Source organism: Phycodurus eques, chromosome 18 (assembly GCF_024500275.1).
Source record: "Phycodurus eques isolate BA_2022a chromosome 18, UOR_Pequ_1.1, whole genome shotgun sequence".
NCBI lineage: Eukaryota > Metazoa > Chordata > Actinopteri > Syngnathiformes > Syngnathidae > Phycodurus > Phycodurus eques.
Window position 1 is genome coordinate 8,762,018 of NC_084542.1, and position 15,207 is coordinate 8,777,224.

The 15,207-nt window shown below is 42.1% G+C and overlaps 1 protein-coding gene across 1 annotated transcript; it reads right to left on the reverse strand.

Annotated features, from left to right (window-relative positions):
* Nucleotides 1–234: 234 nt before the first annotated feature.
* Nucleotides 235–10,275, reverse strand: gpatch2 (G patch domain containing 2). Its single transcript, XM_061703751.1, has 10 exons — nucleotides 10,155–10,275; nucleotides 7,317–7,554; nucleotides 6,169–6,719; nucleotides 4,845–4,909; nucleotides 4,588–4,779; nucleotides 3,780–3,876; nucleotides 3,659–3,698; nucleotides 3,340–3,395; nucleotides 3,142–3,239; nucleotides 235–1,150 (listed from the first exon to the last, which is right to left on the reverse strand). Exons 1-10 carry the CDS (start codon nucleotides 10,202–10,204, stop codon nucleotides 981–983), a joined length of 1,557 nt encoding a protein of 518 aa, XP_061559735.1. The 5' UTR covers nucleotides 10,205–10,275; the 3' UTR covers nucleotides 235–980.
* Nucleotides 10,276–15,207: the final 4,932 nt, after the last annotated feature.

A 15,207-nucleotide genomic window follows, 5' to 3' on the forward strand; every position in this document is an offset into this window, starting at 1 on the left:
TTAAGTATGTTTAAATAGGTTTCAATGTGACGACAGTGTGTGGGAGGATTACTTTAGAACAGACTACTGGCATTCCCATTTTGATGTCAATGTGGAAAGATGATTTGAGATACGAGTGTTTTGAATCACGAGCATGATCACTGAATGAATTATACTTGTATCTCAAGGCACCACAGTATAAAATTGTTTTACTTGTCAGTTGTGAGTGATACAAGAATCAGCGTCACGTTCCGCTAGGTGTCATGTCACTTTATTGGACCTGCTCCTGCACAAATGAACATCTTATTACAAGGTCATGATCACATTATAATCACACTGACCACCGGACGTGTGTCAATTTAAAGGAATACACAAAACAAAAACACAAAAAGGATCAGAAATCTTAAATCTTCCATTATAATCCAATCCGCATCCTTGTAGGTACTTTACTGCTTACTAGTTTAAAACTTGAACCACAAATAAATCAGCTACTTTTTCTTTTCTATTTATTTATTTTTACTTTAACCCAATTTCCAAGCCTATACACTGGAACATTAAAATGATTGAAATGTCATCATTAACATTGTTCTAAAACAATTTACGCCAGATGCAACAAGTTGATCAAAATAAAGGGCAGGTGTTGTTGTTTCAAGATAAAACATTAAAACCGGAGGGACACACATCCATCCATACAGTGCAACATCATGACACACATAAATCTTTAAGTACAGTCCAGATTGCGCGCAACATCAGATATTCCGCTGACCTCCGCAGTGCAAGCTGAAGTTCATCAGTGGCTCACTTATCTGGTGGCCCGACAGTTGTTTGATGAGGCAGAAAAGGTCATAACATGTCCTCCGACCCGGGGGTTCAGTCTTTGCTTCGGCTCATGTCCCTAACAAGTCTCCCCAATATGGGAAAGTCTTCATCTCTCAGATTTTCCTCTCACAGTGACACCTCACCCCTCAGCTTTGAAGTTACAGAACGGATTGGCTCGGCGGTCAGTTGAAGCCCAACCCGGCGCCCTTTGGTCTCTGTTGGGCCCGGATGGGCTCCGTGATGCCCCGCCCCTCGGGACCCAGGCCGACGCCTGGGGTCCAGCCCATGCTCTGCAACATGCGGTTGCCCACGTTGCTGTCGGGAATGGGCGGCACGTTCTCGCCCACCACCGCTGAAACAAAGAGGAAGGGTGGGGAAGACAACGTAACAGTTAATTATTACTCTACCGTTAGAATGTAATCGATTCATTAACTTAACAGCGCCGTAAATGAATTACAAGTTACTGTCCGCTATAAAAGACCATTTGAAAGTGAAGCTACATTGAAACCCAATTTCATTTCACTGTGTACACTAACACTAGACTTTCAACCTTGAACTCATTCGATGCGCATTCGTTCGGATGTTGTGGCTGGTGAGTGTATTAATTTAGTTGTCATCGACAATTAAGCACATAACAGTCCAGTCGTGTCGTACAAACATTGCGACGCACCGTCAGGGGAAAGTGCATTTGCCCTGAACAGATTGTGGTCCTTTTGTTCCATCTCTTCCGAGACGTTCAGCCACAAGAGTGCCACTCATTACGCCTTTTAATCTTCGCTTTATTTGCACGCAGCGCCGGGTTAAGCCGTCCTCTCGTTTACACACTCGAGGGCCAAGTTCCGGGCGGGTCCGAGCCAAAACCTTTCGCATTTGCCAGCCACCTGCTCTCGCACTGTATAGCTTTGAGATGTGGGCCAGAGCAGGTGATGAGCTTACCCGTCAGCAGCGGCATCTCTGCGACTGACAGCCGAGTCTGGTCCGGCGGAGCTTAAATCGGAAACCGGGGTTAGGAATTGCGATCAGGGTTTAATGGCGTGTCAGGAGCGCTAATAATTGCACGTCTCTGAACTGATCCTTTTCAAAACACGGAGGGAGGCATATCAATGGATGAGAGAAAACGAAGAGCATATAAGACTATAAACTATAAAAAAAAAAGAGTGCAGAACCCACCAAGGTACTTGTCCCCTGCAAAACTGACAAGTGGAATATTTTTTTTTCCTTAAAATTACATGAAATAAATGGCAATTTTATCTTAATAATTTTACCATTTATCTGTCAAACACATTTGAAATAGAAAACAAAATGAATAAAAATAAATAAAAACAAATATGCAGTGGATAAACACCAAAATATCTGCAACTAGTTTTCAAAGAAAACTAGTTGCAGATAAAGTGTAAATAATTTAAATAAGTACAATAACAAACTGATTGAAGTAAAATTCAAGCATTCTTACCATTTAACTGGTAAAACTGCTAATACATAAACTGTTTCAGAGGTTTTAGGAACAAAAGTTTATCTTGTTCTGAAGGCCTTGGTTTTACCCGAACGTCAGACTGAACACAAGGGGCACCAACGTAAAAAGGAGTGCGGAGAGAAGAGATGTAGAATATGTTGCTAAATTTCACTTTTGCACCTAGTTTAACAATGGTATATATTTTTCCACGTGTTACTGAGAATACCATTTGAATATTATATTTTTATTTTAAACTATTTATGAGGGCACAGTGAACTGCAGAAGTGCAGTAATTGCACTAATTATTTGTTGTTACATAATAAAGCCCTTTGATTCCATAGAAATGACTTAAACTAAAAATTTAACTCATAAGCATATTAATTAAAGCATCATGGTTGCCTAATGGTAAACATGGTCAAGGTTAGGGGTTCAAATCCGAGCTCCTGTATATTCCAGTGTGGAGTCTGCATGTTTAGGCTTCCTCCCACATTCCAAAACAACATGTTAGGTTCATTAAAGACTAAACTGTCCTTTGATGTGAAAGGTTGTTGGACTTTATGTGCCCTGCAATTGGCTTCTGACCAGGGTGTACCCTCGCTCCAGCTCACCCACAACCCTATATAGAAAATGGATGGATGAAAATTTTAATTTAGAATTAAGCAAATATTTTTTTGCCAATTTTATTTGGGTATTTTCTTTTGTATCCTCAATAACATTCCAACCAAGATTAAATGAGAACATACTTGGATTAAAAAAAATAATAATGTTGTTTTTTCTATGTTGATATCAAAAACATAATGGACACAAATGTAAACATAAATTCAGAAATTAAGAGAAGTGAACAGTTGGTAATACGGATAAAATGGCACGTGAGGTGCTCATGCAAGTACCTGAGGGCGCCATGGAACCGAGGGGGGCTGCCTTCCGCCTCCGCTTGACGTCCCCCATGCACAAAGAGCCCAGGTGCCCGCTCGTCTGTCTGCGACAAAGGATGCGAGCACCGGTAAACATGATTAGAGAAGGACTTTTAAGAAAGAGGAAGATGACGACAAATAAGCAGCAGCTAAAATGTCCTGACCTGTTAGCCTGTTTTTACTGAGCAGCTCCTGCGATGGCCTCGTTCTGTCCGAGTGTCCCAGTGCAACTGTAACGAGGGCAGGACAAGCTTAATAAATGTCAAATTACACTAAATCACAGCATGAATGCTTTTAACTGTTCACTTTTTCTTGAGCTATTAATTCACAGAACAAAGGAGGCAAAAAGAAACAATTGTATGTTTTTGTAGTGTATGAAGTACAGCGAATCTTCACGCACTCCCTATATCGCAGCTTTTTAAGATCTGACCTAGCACTGCCAATCAAAAATGACAAATGTCTTGCGGAATGTGTGAGTTTCGTCAAGACTCACCTGTCCATGTTCTCTCCCTGAGCTTGAGCTGAACCACGGCCTATTGAGAGTGATGCTTTATTGGATGTGACATCATAGCACATCATCAAATAAGACCCATATTTTAAGGACAATAACTCACTCGTGGCCGTCGCCAAAGCCCTGACCGCTGCCGCCCTGCAGCCCATCGTCACAGCGCCTCGGGTGTCCGTGGAGACGGTTGAGCCGGGCCTGCAACCCTGGTGGGCATACAGCGCTGCTGGTAAACAATGACGGCCCCTCCAAAAGTGAATTAAAATACTGAAAACCAAACCCAAAATTATTTTATACCGTGAACTATTAAGAACAGATTGTAAACTTTATCAGACCCTTACTGATGAACATTGACTTTGATTTGTCACTGACACCCCCAACTGGCAAAATCAAACAGAATCCCAGAATTAAATCTACATGGAGTGCTGCCATGACTTACGAGTCCCCCAACTTATGATTTTTTTTTTTCCAAGATACGAGCAGACCCTTGGTAAAAACATTGTATTTGTCTTTTAATTATTTTAATTAAAATATATTTTTAAAATTCCATCACTTATGGATATATCTTCAAAGAGAGGACCATACAAAAAGTAATAGTAGTAAAAAATAATTAATTATGATTCATTTACTGGTTTGGTCCATAACATCTGTCAGAAAATCGGCAAAATGTTGATCATTGATTTCCAAAGTAAAAGCAGGTTTTTGCGAACATCTTCTTTTGATTACTCACACAGCTAATCAGTCTGATTTCATGGCGGACGACAGAAATGGGAAAATATTAACTGTTGAGAGGCTGAAATTCCGAGGGTTTGGACAATTTTAAGTTAAACCAGGTCTCTTAACACTTAATGTGTCACAAGCGTCGTCGTAGAACCATTTAACCCCTTGGTCAAGGTATCACTGTTTTTATTTCCTACCTCTCCTGGTGTCGGGGGTCATGAGTGGGAAGGAGCCCGTGAGGATGTTGTTGAAGACTGGGTCGTTCAGGTCCAGCTCCTCGGCACCCGCGTCTCTCTCCCACCAGGGGATGACACCCGCCACTCCGCACGCGCCCCCAGTGCCAGACCCAGGTTCGCCCTCGCAGAACCAGTCGCTCTGCTCGTCGTCACCTGGAAGTTGCATTTGGTGTAAAGCTAGAATGTACAAATGAAACATGACCTTTAAGAGCTAGTACCTTGCCTGCCTTCATCGTTGGTGTAGAGGCCTCCATCGCTGCTGTTACTCACACTGCTGGTTTCACTAAAGCACAGCGGAAGGAAAGAACATTTAGTTTTGAAGATGAAAAGACAATTATTTTAAAAAAGATATGCAGAATGGATCAAGGTGCTGCCAGCCATTTTCAAAGCAGAATTCCACATATTGCCAGCCATTTTAGAGCATTTTGACTATTCTTTCAATGCCAATAAAATAGTGTTTGGAACAATATAAGCACTCAACCTGCGTTGGTTTCACCAAAAACAACAGTTTCAGAGCAAAAAGCAGTGAAAAAAATGTTTTTTTTTTTTTTTTTGAAGATAGCTGGAATAGGCTCCAACAGGCCGCAACCCTTGTGAGGATAAGCGGTACAGGAAATGAATTAATGAATGATTACGTTTGTCAGTTTGAAGTTACCATTCTGGGTTTTTCTTTCATTAACATAGCGGTACCAACAATTTGGTCTATGTGTGTACTACAAACTTATGTATTGTTATTTATCACATTCATGTGTTATATAATTAGGTGTTTATTTGTATTTTTTCTATTTTATTATGTATTTAGGCGGCACGGTGGCCGACTGGTTAGAGCGTCAGCCTCACAGTTCTGAGGACCCGGGTTCAATCCCCGGCCCCGCCTGTGTGGAGTTTGCATGTTCTCCCCGTGCCTGTGTGGGTTTTCTGCGGGCACTCCGGTTTCCTCCCACATCCCAAAAACATGCATGAATTGGAGACTCTAAATTGCCCGTAGGCGTGACTGTGAGTGCGAATGGTTGTTTGTTTCTATGTGCCCTGCGATTGGCTGGCAACCAGTTCAGGGTGTACCCCGCCTCCTGCCCGATGACAGCTGGGATAGGCTCCAGCACGTCCGCGACCCTAGCGAGGAGAGGTGGCTCAGAAAATGGATGGATTATGTATTTATTTTTGTGTATGTATTCATTTTCTATATTGAAGCTATGTAATGACTTTTTATATTTATGTATTTTTATTATTCTTTGTATTAAAATTAAAATTCAATGCTTTCTATTTATTAACACATTTATTATTTTTTTATATTTAAACACATTTATTTTTTGTATTTATTTACAATTTTTTATTTAGTTATTGTATTTTTTAAATATATGTATTTTCTTATATTTTATCATTTAATTCAATAATTTCAATTTTATTTGACTGGATTTTGTGTGTCTTTTAATTTCTGTATTTACTGTCCAACAAGACTCACGTGACTTAGAAAGGAGAGCCAAAATGGACTCTAGTCAGCTTCCGGATTAGGACAGGAACAGAAAAGGTTCAAACACTAACCACCTGTCACTCATCTCCTCATCCGAGCCCTTCTGCTCCTCCAGCTCCATCTTGTCCTTGCATCCTTCCATCAGAGACGAGATGGGCTCCTCGCTCTCCACCACCACGCCTTCGTCGGCAGCATCCGCCCCCACCTTTTGGGAGGCAAGCTTCCTCTTCTTCATCCTGTTCTTTACTCCCACCGCCGGCAGGCCGTCCCCGCAAATCTCCATGGCGACCCGGCCCTCACTCGGGCTCAGCCGGTGGGGTCTGGTGCCAGCCGCGCGAGGCTTGGGGACGGACGGGGGGGCCAGCATCATGGTGGAAGGGGGCTCCGGCTCGGCGGGGGGGTCCACGGCCATGCGCTTGAACTTGCGCCGTCGCCTGAGGCTGCGCGTTCCCTCGGCGGACCCCAGGACGCCCGGGTCGTCCGGCCACAGGGGGCGCTTGCTCCTGCCCGCGTCAGACGTCTGGGGGGTGCGGCGTTTAGGGCCCAGCTGGTCGTCCGAGTCGCTGTTGTCACGAGTGTGGCTGTTAGAGGCAGACACGCCACCTGTGCCCGCACGATAGTCCTGCCGCAAAAAAATAACAACAATACAACAACGTCATGGACGTCAGTGGAGCATGGACCTCCGCCATGGCCAAACATTCCACATCACTTGTTTTATTGAAAATCCTTTTCCACTCCAGTCCCATAGGTGGCAGTAATACCCATTAAGTTGATGCTAGATTCCACATTAAGCAAGCTATTTCAAATGAATCGACAACTATTTTGATAATCGATTTATCGTTAAGAGACCTTGTTTAATGTAAAATTGTTCCAGCTCCAGCGCTCCCGCGACCATAGTGAGGATAAGCGGTTCAGAAAATGGATGGATGGATGGATAATGGGTTCTGAAGAAATAGTTTTTTTGTGTGAGGAAAAAAATGCTTTTTTGGGGAACATTTTTCGTCAGATATCGCCTATAGAAAAACTATGTATCCTCAAATGTATCCTCAATTATTACAATGACATTGAAACTGAAGGCAGCAATAGAACGGAGTCCTGCAGTGAAGATGTGATTGTGGCGTATGATACTGCAGCGTCGAGAGCCAAGCGTAAGCTGACATGAGCAACTGCATCCTGAAATGTTACAATCTTGGCCACCATCAATGCAAAACGGACTCACCTTGTGCTCTTCCACGCTGGACTCAGAGCCCTCGCTCAGATGGCCCGTCTCCCAGGGCGGGTGCGGGTTGTCCGAGCGGCGTTTCCTGCCCCTCCGCTTCCTCGCCTGTCTCTTTAGCAAGCAGCCCACGGTTAACGCGTGGTCTCCGCCGTCGCCACCGCGCGCCGCCTGCTCCGAGCTCTCCTCCAGGGCTGACACCAGATCATGGACCAGCTCGTCCATTGTCCGGCGAAAGTGCCTGAGAGGAAGATGACTGCGTGTTTTAAGGGGCACACACATACTGAACAGAGCAGACTAAGTCAGCAAATTCACGATTCCCGGACGTCTCTGACAGATTATCCTGACTAGGGCAACAGCTATCGAATATTTTTAAAATTGAGTATTTTATTAGCGTCTGCCTCACAGTTCTGAGGACCGGGGTTCAATCCCCGGCCCCGCCTATGTGGAGTTTGCATGTTCTCCCCGTGCCTACGTGGGTTTTCTCCGGGCACTCCGGTTTCCTCCCACATCCCAAAAACATGCGTGGTAGTGTGATTGAAGACTCTAAATTGCCCGTAGGTGTGAATGTGAGTGTGAATGGTTGGTTGTTTCTATGTGCCCTGCGATTGGTTAGCGACCGGTTCGGGGTGTACCCCGCCTCCCGCCCGAAGATAGCTGGGATAGGCTCCAGCACGCCCGCGACCCTAGTGAGGAGAAGCGGCTCAGAAAATGGATGGATGGGTGGTGTATTTTATTATGCCATCAAAAATGTCTTTTGCATTTGTAAACACAATAACGTACGTGAGGTGCAGGTGTTAGTTTTGTACACTTGCGGTCGCCATCATCACGTTCTACTGTAGTATCTGTGACTTTGAATGTGTATGGCTTTAAAAGGCGGGGCCTGGCCTGGTGAGTGACGCGTGTCAGTGAATCACAGTGTAGAGTTGGCTGGCTGTTAACTGGCTAATCAGTTAGCCTTCTGGGCCAGATCACCCTTGAAAAGGAGACCTTAGTCTTCTTCTGCTTTTTGTTTTTTTTAATATATATTCTGGTTAAATAAAGGTTTTGATTGATGGATTGACTACAGCCAACTTATGTCTACATGGAGTGGTCCATCTGTCTGCAGTAACATTAGTCCATGTGGAAAAATTATCCATATGAAGTTTAGAGGCAGAGGTTTTGCTTCGACCTTTTTGGAATTTAATTATTCTAATAATCGTTGTCCTGTGGTGTGGGGTGTGCTAAAAGGATCCCCCCCCAACCTGCTTGGAAAACGGTAAGGGCCAATAATCCTAAATGTTCGACCTGTTCAATATTTACCATGGCAAGTCCTATTGTGTGTCTTCAACACTGAGTGGGGCCCAGCCACAGACTCCACAACTGTGATGTGAAACAGAATGATAGCCAATTAGGAAGCCACTTCATGTTTGTGCTGTTGCCAGACACAAATAGAGGAGCAACTGGTTGTGTTGAGTGTTTTTAAAACATGTCAACCAAGACATTCCACACAATAAAAACGACAAGGGAAAGGGTTTGCAGCCGTACCAGATAAGGTAAGAGTTTGTCGCCTGGGCTTCTTTGATTTCTTCTTCTACTATTAGTTGTCCTTCTTTGTTTTTTCTGATTGGTTAGCCAGAGCAAAACCTGTTACAACCAACTTCTACTATCAAAACACATTTATATCGATCTGCAGACATTACTAATACATTTAATTATCAGCATCTCAGGTGAGTATCATAGCTGGTGTCGGGCGGTATCTCCAAAACCATCCCGTTTTAGGAAACAAAACAAAAAAACTTTGTTGAGCCATTAACATTGCATCGTCAAACAGAGCAAGCCATTTACAACACTTTACATTGGTGAATAATTTGTAAACATAACATACCCACGTGGGGATTGACCAATAGTACTGATGTGTGAAAAATATGAAATTGACAAAATCGGGACGTAGGAGTTATCGCCCGAACCCCAGCCTTATGTTTCTGTCATGTTACCCCATAAATATTGATTGTGAATGTGAATTGTTCCAGATGATGTATGTGACAGTTGCATGCTGTTATGTTGCTTTTTTTTTTTTTTTTACATGATGGCAGTATCAACAGATGGATTAAGTCAGGTACCAACTGCATGTTAATAAGAAAGACAACAGGGGAAACTGAATTTCCCTGTAGTGAATCCCTCAGATAAAGTTGTTTTCGTCTTTTACATCCCATACAAGAGGTCAGTGTTGTATTTGTTTCGACTATTAAAAACAGTTGAATGGGACCATTTTAAAGCGGCCAGACACTGAACGACCCACTGACAACTGTCAACATTTGGGAACTCTACTCTCACAGATGGAACCTGATGACATTAAAGCTCCAAATCACGACAATTTAACGCTACCGCCAGAGTTGACTTTATAACGCAAGTTAGCTAAACACGTAATTTACCCGAGAATTGTCACTAGGACAACACACTGTAACATACTTAGGACAATAAGTCTGCTTATAATGATCCCCTCTTTATCAACACTCCAGCCATAAAACCAACTTGGCTTATTATTAGCTTCGGATGCTAACAAGACCTTTGGCTACTAGTTGCCCACTACGCTCGTGGATGGGACATATTGACAGCAGTTTAGAAACGCAACTAAGCTCTAATCGCATTCACACAATGTCACTTACGTCCATCAGTTGTCTTTTGGCGAGAAAGTAAGGAGAGGACACACGACGACGAGGAAGCTACGATGCTAACCGGATAGCACGGCTAGCTGTAGCCGGCTGCTGCTTTCACGAGACAGCGTCAGACGACAACAACAATTTTACGTGATTTCTTTCTCTTTTTTATTTATTTATTTTAAATAAAATGAGCACCTACCAGCCGTTTCCCGCTTTGCCGATGCTTTTTCGGTTAGCCGCGCGGAACATTAAAGCCACCGAATGCCGAGCACCTTTAACAAGAAATGACGAAGGGAGATTTACACATCACAAGCACCATCCTGACACAAAAGCCGAGAGAGAGAACACTGAAAGCAGCGATAGGTATTAGTGCCTTCAGGTACCATGGGAAAGTTGGACATTCTCGGATAAATCGGTGGTTTCTCTTAGAGTACGATTATTTTATACATACATTTCTATCAAATAATTGTTATTTTTCGTGTCAATAATTCATGTGTACAAAAGTGTGTAATTGTCTCACCCAATATTGAATCATACAGTCAAAATGTATTAGTCACACAAAAAAGGATTTTGTGTTGTCGCAGGTTCGCAAACACACCAAGTGCAGTACAGTCGTCCCTCGCCATCTCGCGGTTCACATTTTTGGGATTTTTAAATTGTACCAGAGGCGGCGGAACAACACGTGGACTTACAACAAAGTGAACAATCTTGCTCAAAAATGTAATACACATAATTGATTTCAACGATAGGAATGCAGAAAGTCATAGTTAGTGGGAAAAAAATAGACTGTCCAAAAGATTGAAGTACATACAAATTATGTGTGTTTTCTGCTACAAAGACAATTTATTTACTGTCTTTAAAATACTGTTGTTCATGTTACTCTTTGATTGGTTGCTACACTTAATATGCTACTGATGAGCAACATATTGTAGTGACAGTGAATATATTGTTAAAAAAATAAAAAGTAATGCTAAAAAAAAAATGGTGGAAAAAACTATTGATTTATATGAAATTTTTTTTTTTATGGTTTTCTATTTTTTTGTGAATGATTTTTATTCAGTTATTTTAATCCTAAAAATGAAGACAGAAGTTTCCTGCGTTGGAACGAAACTCTGTCGTAAACCGTGTACCGTGTATGAAGGAGAATGTTTGCAATTTTATCTTAAAAGAAAATTATCAAAGTGAGTTGAAATACACATTTTTTGCCATTCATTTTTTTTAATTATTATTTTTCATTCTTCACATTTTCAACACAAAGTCATGTCTTCAAGTTTGTGGATTTAAATATTTGGAATAATTATTTTTAGTATGTAATAATGAGTTAGAATAATTCAATATTTAGTTTTAACGCACAAATATGAAAGAATCTTGCACTCCCACATTCAATCACCCATTTTAAGCACTGGGTGTCAGTGTTGCTTACCGCTGCGGAAAACGCTGCCAGCCACCCAGTCAGGCACATACCAAAAGGTTAAAGGTTAAGTCGCGGCAACAGTGTAACAGTAATCACACCGAGCACCCATGGAGTCTTGAACTTCCGGAGCACGTAATCTGATCTCGTCTTGGACGTCAATGACAGCGCGGCCACGGTCAACAACACATCGCCTCTGAGGCAACAACAGGTGTCCCCAGATCACGGAATAAGAGTCCTGCAAGGTCTCATCGACTCTTGCGTGTTATACATCTTCAAATCAAACATTCCGGGAAACCATAGCAGGTGTCTTCTTCCGAAATGCCGGAGAAGTCACAGGGTCCGGTTTACTGTGATCACTAAAAGGGGAGGGGGCCCGGTCTCAGGTTGCCCCGACTTGTGGGCCCCAGGTAAATTTAGTCATGTGCACTTGCAGTTTTGGCGGTCAGACCCTTTGAGGCGACCACAGAGTGACGACTGGACTGGACTCGGGGGACTTAAACACATACGAGGATACGTACTATGGAATCATGACATCGGCAGAGGAGGGTGAAGACCTGGAGGAGACTGTTGAAAACTATGCCACTGACAAAACATGGAGCTGGGTAATAAAAGCATGCTAGAAGACATTAGGCCGAGTCATTTGTTCATTGGTTCTTTTGAAATGTGAAGTTTATCAGACCTAAATCACAGGTTTAAAAAAAAAAAAAAAAAGTCGTTCCTAGAATATTTTCTTTTTCCTTCCAGACCTTTAGGAGGAGCTAACATACATTACAATGTGGTTGACAACCAGGAGAAGAAGTTGTGACGGTTGATTTTGATCAGCATTTTCTAGCAAAAAAATAAATCATTCGAGAGCAAGTGGAATGCGCACCACGGTGGAGTGTCGGCTCGCACGACTGCCTCACAGTTCTGAGGTTCTGGTTTCGAATCTCAAGCCCTGGGTTTCCTGTGTGAAGTTTACATGTTCTCCCCATGCTCGAGTGGCTTTTCTTGGTTCTGACTTGAAATTGTCCATAGGTCTGAATGTGTGTGTAAGTTGTTTGTCTATTTTAGTGCTCAAATTCAGCAGGGACAGGCTCCAGCTCACCCACAACCCTGTCCTCTGAGGGTTTTAATTGTGTTTACAAGTGCACACAGAGCAACAACATGAGTAAAAAGAATGTAGTGCATGTCATTTGTGTGTGGACTGTGGATGCATCGTTGGTAATAATAAATAAAATACAATGCGTGGTGAGTCAAAGTAAGTCGTTTAAGTAGGTGTGAGACAGCACGAGTGTAAGACGATCGCCACCGTTTAACATTTGGAGCAAGGGGATGACATTTAAAAGTGTTTGGATGCGTTCTAGTTTCTTGTTATAACTACAAAATGCAATTTCTATGGGAAATGTGTGTGAATGCTGAATAGCAAATGCTTCCCCCAAATGCTGTGGATTAAATTGATTGATATGTTAATGTTTGTGTCACATCATATGACGCTCAGTCCCCAATAGCAGCTGTAAAAAAAACATTATTACAAGCTACAGCAACATCCCATCCCGCCGAGTCAGCAGAAAGGGCGAGAACTCCCGCTCCGGGGCCAATTTGGTCACATGATGCCTCATTTGACGACTGCTTTGTGTAAACGCAGCGGCAGATGTGAGTCATCAGAAAGTCGTTGAGTCAAATTTTGGGTTCGGTATTCATACACAGTGAATTTGGGCAACAGGAGTGTTTTGAATTGCGAGAATAAGGCCAGGGGTGGGGGACTCCGGACTCGAGTCCCATGACTTGACTCGAGTCAGACTTGAGTTGCCGATTTAAAGACTTGGGATTTGCTTGGCTAAAACTCATTATCAAAGACTCAACATGACTTTGACCTGAACTACATGACTTCTTGCCTGTTTACATTTGAGCCACTAAGCTCTACAGTGGATATTTTTGCCATTTTTAAAGTCCTTATAAAGTGAAAAAATAAGGGTAATCTAAAACTGACATATTATATTTCAATAATAATAATAATAATAATAATTTTGAGGAAGAGTGTTGTTAACAACCCTGCCAAATTTGAATGATTAAAAAAATAGGCAAGTATATAAAAGTAAGCTTAAAAATGTTTTAAAACCATCAGTTGTCTCCGCTCTCGAACGCTGCGGGCGTGTCTGCTGAATGCGCCAAAACCACGCCCCGCTCAACTGTCAATCAAATACCACTCCTACGACCTGAATAAAATGAATGGTATTTTAGCTAGCATCTTTCTTATGCCCACACATAACTACATGTTTGAGCCACAGAAATATAAAATATATCCACTTAAAGCCTCCGATGGCGGGAATATATCCCAACGGGTCGTCGCAGGGCTTTTCCACACCGTGACAACGAGGCGCTCTAAAGCTGTCACGCCAGTGGACTATCTGAAGGGGAGATGCGTTTTCGGAGCGTAGGCGTAGCTAACTGCACATTGTGATTCTATTTCGGTGATTCTCTTCTTTTTTCCTTTGCCCAGAGGCTCTATTGTGCAAAAAGATCATAAATATTCCTATAGATGTAGCTCGCTGACGCTGAGTGGGTCATACAACATCCAGTTGCCCACGATTGGGCCTCGTTCCATCTTGTTCCTTGAAACCTGTCTAAGAAAAGCTGTCTGTCTGGCGTGTCCTCAGAGGACACCATGCCGACAGTATGTGGTGGCACTGACACATGCTGCAAAATCTCAGTGCCTATTAAAAGAAGGACACAGAAGCGACGATTAAATAAAATGAACCTGTCCTATAGTATACACCACATCACATCGTGACAGGATTAAACTCCCTACTTACTCACCAGATGGGGTAAAAGGCAGAATTTCCCTTCCCGAGAACATCAAAGTGTGGAAAAGTCATTAATGTGTGCTTACTATATACACCATGCAGCTCTTGAATGTGAGACTGCACAACACAATGTACCATTAACCAAATAGTAATTAGGCTCTTTCGTCAAGAATAGATGATTTTGGCAGTCAGCCCTCTCCATTGACGCAAACGCACGCCAACACCCTGTACTAAAGTCCAAATACAGATACTTGTTTTAAAAGACTAGCAAAAGTAGAAGTCCTGATTCAATTCCTTTACTTTTTTAAAAGTATTAGAAAGCACTACTTGGTATTGTTTGTATTGAGAGAAGTAAATACTCAAGTACAGTTACCTGACATTTCTACTTTAGTATTTTTACTTATTATTTATTCAATAGATAATATTTAACGTGTACTTCTTTACTACCCACCACTGGAAAAAAATAAAATTAAGTACAGATATTTGCATGGCGTGTTTATGCTCACGGAAGGCGGAAGCGGGGTTAGTGTGTGTGTGTGGGGGGTGGCGATTCAAATTTCAAGATAAAAACCGCTGAGCCGTGATTGGCCAACAGGATCACCTCACTGCATCAGGTCGTCTTGGTGACGACAAGTTTTCAGAATCATCTTTATTTGCCAAGTATGTCCAAAAAAACATACACAAGGAATTTGTCTTGCCACCGCAGCCACAGTTAAAAAAGGGTTGAAACATTTGTCCAGAAAACAGTCCGATCATTTCCTTTTTAGTACCACTACAAATAAATAATTGAATATAATTAATATAGTTTCTTACCTTATTCTTTATCCTGTGATCCTTGTTTGGTTCATAAATGTAGCTTTAGATTATTTAGTTATTCGTTTCATCAAGTGAATTACTCTTGTGGGTGAATATAGTATCTATCTATCTATCTATCTATCTATCTATCTATCTATCTATCTATCTATCTATCTATCTATCTATCTATCTATCTATCTATCTATCTATCTATCTATCTATCTATCTATCGCATTAGTTAGATAATTAGCAAGCTA

Excerpts from the sequence above, each read along its gene's own strand:
- gpatch2 (XM_061703751.1), bottom strand. The coding sequence starts at position 10,204 with ATGTTCCGCGCGGCTAACCGAAAAAGCATCGGCAAAGCGGGAAACGGC. Across the intron at positions 3,877-4,587 it reads GACCCCCGACACCAGGAGAG|GGTTGCAGGCCCGGCTCAAC; the intron begins GTAGGAAATAAA and ends TATGCCCACCAG. Across the intron at positions 3,240-3,339 it reads AGGAGCTGCTCAGTAAAAAC|TTGTCGCAGACAGACGAGCG; the intron begins AGGCTAACAGGT and ends TGCTCGCATCCT.